General features: G+C 48.9%; 1 protein-coding gene across 1 annotated transcript; it reads right to left on the bottom strand.

Moving 5' to 3' along the window:
• Window positions 1-4,476: 4,476 nt before the first annotated feature.
• LOC142589995 (uncharacterized) lies at window positions 4,477-8,038 on the bottom strand. The gene is made up of 2 exons (XM_075701790.1): window positions 7,385-8,038; window positions 4,477-5,647 (listed from the first exon to the last, which is right to left on the bottom strand). Exons 1-2 carry the CDS (start codon window positions 7,425-7,427, stop codon window positions 5,052-5,054), a joined length of 639 nt encoding a protein of 212 aa, XP_075557905.1. The 5' UTR covers window positions 7,428-8,038; the 3' UTR covers window positions 4,477-5,051.
• Between the last annotated feature and the right edge of the window lie 438 nt (window positions 8,039-8,476).

Here is an 8,476-nt window from a genome sequence, read left to right as displayed (position 1 = left end):
CGTCAGTGTGATGGCGACCGCGAGGTGTCGGGTGATACGCGGTAACCGGTCGATAATTAACAAAAGTTGATTATCTAGCTTATAAAGCTTTAGGTTTCAGCGGGCCCTTCTTAACTGGGGAAATTAAGTCGGATTATCCATTACAATCTTATCAAAGTTTTAGATCTGGAACAAAAAGAAAATGTGACTACCCGCGCGGAACTGTGGCACGACGAATTTCGGCTATCGGAGCGGCGCGAAAACCGAAACTATAGGGGGCTACAGGAGAGAGAGAGATGCAAATGAGAGAAAGGCAGGGAGGTTAACCAGAGTTAAAGCATACGGTTTGCTACCCTGCCCTGGGGGAAGAGAAATGGGAAGTAAAGGCGGAAAGAAGAGCGGGGACAAAAAGAAAGGCGTGAAAAAAAAGTGCAAAGGTACGGAATGGGATCATTATAGCTTTCCACTAGGCCACTGCCTATTCTCCAGGAGAGCACAAAGTCCTCGACGTGACGTTCTGCTTACGTCAGCCAGCAGTGAGCAGACAGCCGTGCGTGCAGCCAGCCGCGACTCCGTGATCCCCGCTGTTTCAGGGCGCTGGCTGCTGGGTGACAAGTTGTTGCAAAAAAGTTATTGTAATAACTTATGCTCGAGGCTTTCACTAAAAAAAAATTAATGTCTCGCGAGGGAAGGTCATAGCAAGACGAAGAATACACTCGCCATAGCAAAAGAAAAAGTAAAACGTATATTGACCAGGAGCCAGTGAATGTTGGAAGTTTCGAATATGAATCGAATAGTATACGCACTAACTTTTTGTATTCGAAAAGGATATCCTAATCGATTGTTTCTAATATTTGAAACTAATTACTATTTCACAACAACGTCTTGCGAAAGTATTGTTGCTGTTCGTCCGCTAAACAGAGTGTCGCAAATGATCGGAAGTGAAGCTACAGAAGCTTTCCAAGGAGTGCAGCAACAAAAATGGGTTACGCATGTTGTGTTTCCTTGTTCGTTTGTAGTCTGTCCTATAGTGTTTCTACCAGTCTAGTCATGTAGAACTTCTTTTTTTACGCTTCGACCAGCGGTGTTTTCCTGGCGAAGGACCCTTTTACGTGTGTCTATTATACACGTCCTTCAGGAGCTTCTTTTTTTTTCTTTTTCCAAACTTGTCATCTTTTCACGGCGATCATTTATTTACCCTTTTTGTGCAAGCTCTGCTCCATACAGCAGCCATTAATTCTCGGAAAGCTCGTTTGCAAACTGGATGCGAAGATCTTGAGACGTTTTCCGTGCAGTTTTTTTTATTGGCAGTTAGTCATATTGCGCTTAAAAGTGATTCTTAATCCCTGATGTGTCTTTCTTTTGGACTAGTAAGTGCAAGCTTGGTGCGTAATTATACAGAGATAAATACAGTGGCTCTAAATGCGTATATGACTGCTCGATATTTGATAGTTGCTATTCGTATTCGACTCATATACTCGAAAGCTTTGTATGTATGTATGTATGTATGTATGTATGTATGTATGTATGTATGTATGTATGTATGTACGTACGTACGTACGCGTGCGTGCGCGCGTGCATGCACGCCACCTCTGGACACGCGCGACTAAGGTTCCTGCAGCTTTCGGAAGATTCGCGACCCCGGATGATACGCACCTCTGTGCGTGTCTTTCGCGCGGAGAGAACAAGAACCCAGGATCGCAATTCTGACTTACCCCACGGGCCTCGGTGTTCTCTGCGGCGCTATGTGGGTGTCGTGACGCCACTGCACGCTTCGAAATGAGCTTTGCTGCTGCACGCGGCGCGAGGTTGCCGCTGTTGTCGATGTCCCGACGCGAAGGACCACTAGCGGAGGATCGCCTTCCGTTCGTCGACGGAAGCACAGCCTCGAGGAATCGCAGCTGTGCACACTATATATATATATATATATATATATATATATATATATATATATATATATATATATACTGTTTGCGATAAAGGGGACAACGTATGGCCTTCTTCATTTCTTTTCGTTGCGTAATGGCGCCTCCTCCTTCGTCTTAGACACCCCATGTGTCGGTCTGCAAGACGAGCGCGTGTGAAAATGAGCACTTGTGTGGCTGCTGATAAGGGAGGCAAAAAGAAAAAAAAAAGGTATTGGAGACACTTCCTGCAAAAAAAAAAAAAAAAAAGAAAGCTATATGTGCGTCGTGTCGTGTTTTCTTCTTAACTGATAGCCACACGAGAATGTTCCAGCGGTGCTCGCAGCAGGCCTCCTTGAGTGCACCGAACTTGTGCACTGTCTTATTGGCGCGACGGTATATATATACTTAGTTTTGATAGACATGACGGTGTCTATCACATATGACGCGACATATGTGCTGCCGCTCGCGTTCATTTTCTCGGGGGGAAAAAAGAAGAAAAAAAAAGATTAAAATACATGTTCTGTCCTTGGGCTGTGGGCGGTCGACCTCTGTGCCTGTCCTGTAAATAAAATATCCCTCTTTGCGCTGTAAGGTGACAGTTGTGCTGTTCAGAGGACGACCTGCGCGCGTATGCACTTCATACACGCCAGCTGTCCCGCTGCGTAGTAGTCGCTGACTCTTGCATCACGTTCTGCTATATATAGCGGTGGTGCTTCCGTGAAAGAGGCCGTTGATTTGTTTCCCATAATGTGGCAGCGCTGGGCGCCCCCCCGTTTGGAAGGAGGCAGAACGCGATAATATGCCCGTGTACGCGGATATATGTGCACTGTACAAAGATGCAAGTGCTCTGTGCGCAGACTTAAATGCACTGTACACGCTGATTTAATGCCCCCGGAGTGTCTGAGTTAATCCGGAGCCCTCCGAGTTGGCGTCCGTCGTAGCCCGAACGGTGCAGCTCCTAAATGTTTTAGGTGTTTTCCTTTTTATGCGGAACTCATGAATTAAGAAAAAAACTGATATCGAGGCCCCTGTCGTTTTGGCTACTTATCTAAGCAGACATTAATAGAGAAAAAAAAATTTAACGGCGATTTCACTAATTAACTAAAATATGATATTAGAATTGACGTATTAACTACTAACTTTAGGGCACGTGTTGTAGTAGCCAAACTGAAGTGGCGATGAGTTGTAAAGTCGTCCTTAACAGAAATTCGTAGACTAGCGGATCTTTCGAGGTGTTCATTCCCGAAATGTGCTGAAGAAGATATGCCTCAGTGTTCCAGTTAATACTGTTCTGGACTGTTACATGCGCGCTTTTGGGGGAGGTGAGAGAGAGAGAGAGAGAGAGAGAGAGAGAGAGAGAGAGAGAGAGAGAGAGGGCCGCTATATTTCGTAGCCCGTTTCAAGGTCTCATACCTCGAAAGTGGCGCTATTATAAGGAAGCGTTTTGTTCCAGTCGAGCTCGTGCTGCCACCACGAGGACCAAGCTGTGCAGCTGGTGATTATATACACAGGTGAAGGAGTTGCACAATGGATGATGATATGTAGAGAAGATGATGAAAATCGGGCATGTGTTGCTCTCACACTATATATAGTCATATGATTTATGCTAAGCAGACATGGCCTCACTACTCGGCATAGATTTCGCAATTACATATGTGCCTTCAATTCAGCAAATTGAAAGCTAATTAGCTCATTTTGGTTAACTAGAGCAACTATCGTTGAAAGCTCTTTCTTTTGTTTGCTGCTAATCTCCAGCTATCCGCGTAGCCTATTCGCAAAAAGGGCAGGAACACTAGTAAAGGTGTGCCGCATAAGAAAACACCTGGTTGACAGCCATAGATTTAAGTGCATATCCTCCAAGCTCTATACGGGCTCCGGCGACTATGCGACGGTGCGGGTGGCTGGTATACCAGCCACCCGCACCACACAAGGCATAACGTGGCAGACAGCCGAGAGGTCGACGCTTCGTAGTCAAGAAGCCAACCACTGTTGGCTCTGAATTTGAGGTAGGGTTGGCACGCACTCGACCGGGGCCGGAGAGGTTGAGGAGGGGTAGTGGGGGTGAGAGGGCACTTGGCAGGCGGCGCGCTCACACATCGTGAGGCTTACAGCGCGTGAAAAGACAAGGACGAAAGGAAGACGTCACACACACAGGCGCTAACTTGCAACTGCGTGTCTCACCAACAAGCCCAAATCACTACAATACGCTCACACAGAAATTTCGGGGAGGGCGAGCACCTGTACCCCCACCCCTACACGCCCCTGTCTGCGACACTGGGATTCGGGTCTTGGGACGATTGATGTCGGCTGCGCAGTGGAGCTTGAACCATGCGCTTGGCTGCGCTGGAGCTGGCTTGTCGTTTGTAGAATAAACCTATTTTCTCACCGTCCCTATACCCACCCGGGGGAAGGGGAGGGATAACGAGAAAATAAGAATTCTTGGCGACATCAAAAGGCTGTGCCAGGTCCCCTTCCGTCCATTCGAAGGGACTAACGGAACGTGCGAATCATTCAGCGATGCGAAATTTCTCGTCGCCGTTTGCGATGACGCGACGGAAAATTGCTTATTGATCAAACTTGTACACAGGAGGAGAAAATAGGCAACACACACTTTCTTTATCGGTTTACACCACCGCGTTTGGGCGAGAAAAAAAAAATAAAGAAATGCAAAGAATTTCTTCATGGCTCCCCATTCAACTACATATTAAAAAAAAACAAAAACAAAGTCAAAACCAAGAAAAACAACAAAAAGTCAAAACCAAGAAAAAAAAAATAAGCTCAGCCAGTGGCCCACGCCTGTACGTTGCTGCCACGTCACCAGTGCGCGACATGGGTCAGTCTTTGCAGTCAATCACTGCAGCGCGCCAGCAGCCCCGACAGACACTCGATACTATCACTACCACTTCACGCAGGAACTGGTATTCCTCGTGCACTTGAAAGAACTGTTTTTGATGGTCAAGAAAACACAAACTCCAAAAGCAGTGCAGGGATCGCTTGGCCTCCTCTGCCGGCTCGCTGACACATAGCCTCAGGCTATGGCTCACAGTGACTTCTACACGCGTAGCACCAGCAGTGGCTGCAGGCTGGAGAACTGCCTATGGTCAACCAACTAGCCCAGTCAGCTTATACGCTAGTTAGCAAGGAGTCACCACATGGTCGACGAGGTCACTGCCGGTTTACAACCTCGTGGTCTTGGGACGACAACCTCCAGGCCGACGTCGCCGCCTTTTGATAGCAGCAAGCTGACTGCCGTTTTTTTTCAGTTGGCGACCAGTCGGTATGCCGGCCCCCGCCGCGTAGTCGACTGCTCTTCTGTGGACAGCTCGGCGCTAACGTCGCAGTGTAGGGACCCCGATTCGTCGACTTCAGCGCCGTCGCCCGCGGAAGCCTGGCTTTGCGGTAGCGTAGAAGCGCAGAGGCGAGTAGAGGCAGCAGGTTCAGGGCGAATATAGACGCTACGAAATGGAGGACCACACTCGTGAAGTGGCGGCACCGGGACGACACCTTCTTCTTCCTCGGTGCGGGAAGCAGCAGCTGTGGTAGCACGATAGGATGACCGTGGACACAAGGCAAGAACGCGCTCGGGACGCGTTGCGAGAGTAATGGTTGTCCCGTTTCACCTGTCGACGTGACAGGGGCTTGGCACGGAGGGGGCAGCACCACGGGGTGGTTCTCATTTGGGAGCAGCTGAACAACGGTCGTCACTGACGGCGGCCACCGCGAGAGGTACACGCCTCCGCCGAAATCGTTTATCGATATTCCTGCGTATGGGAGGAGGAGAGGGAAATTGGTGTTAGGGAGTTTAACTAAAGCCCCTTAAACTTTGCTAAGTAGCGACACGCTTTGAAGAATGCCGCCTCCTCCTCGCGCGCTCTGGCTGACGCCGCGTGGCTATTGGCCTAATGGCACCACGTGGACCCTCGGGCCGTGCGTCAGCGCCATTTTTGCTCGAGAAGCGTCTACGGAGTGGCGAGGAGCGCATGTTGGCGCCGTTGCTACGCTCGAGCAGTGTAGGCGGCGCCACGGTCGAGGAGGGAGCGTGAAAGAGAAGAGAAACGAGGAGGAGTGAAGGCGGAGGAGGTGAGTGTCGCTACTTTACGAAGTTTGAAGGTTAAACCCCATGAGCGCGATTTTGTGCGCGACAGCGACGAGCGACGGATCGAGCCGTCGTGTGAACAGATCGCTCGGTCTTGTCGCGCGATCGCTCGGTTCTCCAAATCTAGAATTCGTCGCTCGCCGCCCGGAAGTGCTATGAGCGACTAGCCAATAGCGCGAAGCCGGAACTGGATGTACATAACTCAAGTACTTCCGATTGTCGCAGGGAACGAGCAAACGATTGAATTTTTATACGTGCAAGGATAAGAACCTACTGCAAGACTTTCAGAAATATTTTACGCTGCTTTTTACAGTAAAACGCATCAACTTAAGGTAATAAAGCACGCGTCACGCTAGTTTCGGCGCCTGTATTGCTGCCCTCATACCGGCAACACTGGGGAGACGTCGCTCGAAGTCATCGCTCGCATGGGGTGCAAGCGAACGCGACAGCCATTTCCATCGCGTCGCTTGTCGCTGACGCGTGCAAGATCGCTTGCATGGGGTTTATACTTAAGGGCTTTAAGAGAGCCAGGAGGAGGGCTCGCCCGTTGTCCGCCCCACCGATCGCCCTGCGCCCCATGCCGACCGAATGGGAGCTTCGCGGACGGATCAGTGGTACACAGTGGGCGAGCCCTCCTGCTCCTTTCACTGGCACTCGCAGCAGGCTCTCGTCACCGAATGGCCGACTTGAGCCCATATATGGCCTTCCCTGCAGGGGCGTAGCCAGAAATGTTTTTCGGGGGGGCCCGATGGTGGTGGGGAGGCGGGTGATTGCACACAAGTGACCTGGAACGGGCTTCTCCCCCCCTCCCCCTCGCCTGGCTACGACACCGCAGTGCAAAGAATAAGGGGGAGCCTACATGTTTATCAGGCTATTTAGTGTTTCGACTGCAGGACGAACGATCTCTCCCAGTGATCTTAATTATGCGTCGATCTTAACGCCAGCTGACTTGTAGACATCCTCGCTTACTTCCCCTTCGCATTACATGTGGTCCAGCCTACTCCATTTTCTCTTCATGTCAAACAGAATGTAGGTAACCACCGCTCGCTCTCCAACACACCGCCGCTGTCTTTCCGTCTCTTCACGTTACGCCTAATATTTTTCGTCGTGCTGAGACAGAACTTATATATTATACATATAACCTCCCATTCTTTTTGAAGAAGGCTGACGCATGTCGTATTTGCCCTATACGTTAGACCCATATAGTGCTACAACTTGTTAATTGTTACTCATGTAGTTTATTGCTTCATATTTGTTTACATGCTGTGCCTTCCTATATGATTGCTTTCTATTGAATTGGTTAAACATCTACTGTGCCTAGTTTGATGATAGCAATGTAACCGCAACTCCTTCCTGTCTTGGCTCGTGCTGACAGTATGAGTAAATACATAAAAATACGCACCTGCGCAGTGGCAGGGTTGGTCGGCTAGCGGGACGGTCTCCATGGGGGGCAGCGGCTGCCTGGTCCTCCTTCCGGTCTCGGCGGGGGGAGGGGGGGGGGGTCGCGGAGACGACGCGTGTCACGACGACGTCTCCTCGGAGCGCGGGGTCTTCGGGGGGACCTCGGACGTCCACCGAAGACGACGGGCAACTCGGGGCTGACCCGCGGCGGGTTCGGGATCCGCCGAGCCTTCTTTCTTCTTCGTTCTTCTTCTTCTTCGTCGATTCGGGCCTCTCGCGCGCTCGGCTGCGTATCCCGCAAAGCCCGGCCGTTTGCGGACTGCAACTGCGTTCTATTAGAATCTGTTCTAATAGAATAGATTCTAATGGGACAGAGTTGTTTTGTTAGGTGATTATATTACTTATTATATTGTTATTATTACGTATTATCATATCATTATTAGATTATTAAAATTGTTAGACTGTTCGATTAGAATCGTCCTGGATTTTACTCGCCTTAATTTATTCTTCGAAATTATGGACTTCTAAATTTATTTGCATAACACATACGTAAAATCTGCCCGACTGTTAGCCAAACCACGTTAAAGGATATGTTCCAGAGTTTAGGACCCATCACCATGATGATTATCATCGCATAATGTCATTTATTGAACTGATGCCGTTGCCGCCATATATATATATATATATATATATATATATATATATATATATAGACAACTACCAGGGGAGTTTCTGCGTAATTTTTTTATATGCGTTCTCCATATGTCTTTAGGGGGAAAAGTATGGAAATTTTGGCGTAAGAAAAGATAACAGGACCGCAAGGACCATATAGTCTCTTCGAAGATCTAGGGGCCGTATTCGCAGAGCTTTTCGTTCGTAAGCACTCTTTGCCATTGGCTGGCCATCTTTGCTAATATGTCAATACTCAGGGTTGACAGGAATTCGAACAACTGTGGCGTAAGAGCCTGTGTGAATGCGGGCCTATATGTAGGCCGAATTCAGAAAGTGTTTTGCTCGTAAGCGCTGTATGCACGTCATTGGCCGTCTACCATCACCATCGTCTCGAACCTGATTTTAAAATACTTCTAGCATA

The sequence above is a fragment of the Dermacentor variabilis genome, chromosome 8 (genome assembly GCF_050947875.1).
Source record: "Dermacentor variabilis isolate Ectoservices chromosome 8, ASM5094787v1, whole genome shotgun sequence".
NCBI lineage: Eukaryota > Metazoa > Arthropoda > Arachnida > Ixodida > Ixodidae > Dermacentor > Dermacentor variabilis.
Note: the sequence above shows the minus strand (reverse complement) of the source record. Positions and strands in the feature narration are given on the sequence as shown.

Bases quoted from the DNA above. Each gene is read 5' to 3' on its own strand.
- LOC142589995 (XM_075701790.1), bottom strand. From the start codon at position 7,427: ATGGAGACCGTCCCGCTAGCCGACCAACCCTGCCACTGCGCAG. The intron at 5,648-7,384 runs GTGCGTATTTTT...TCCCATACGCAG, and splicing joins CCAACCCTGCCACTGCGCAG to GAATATCGATAAACGATTTC.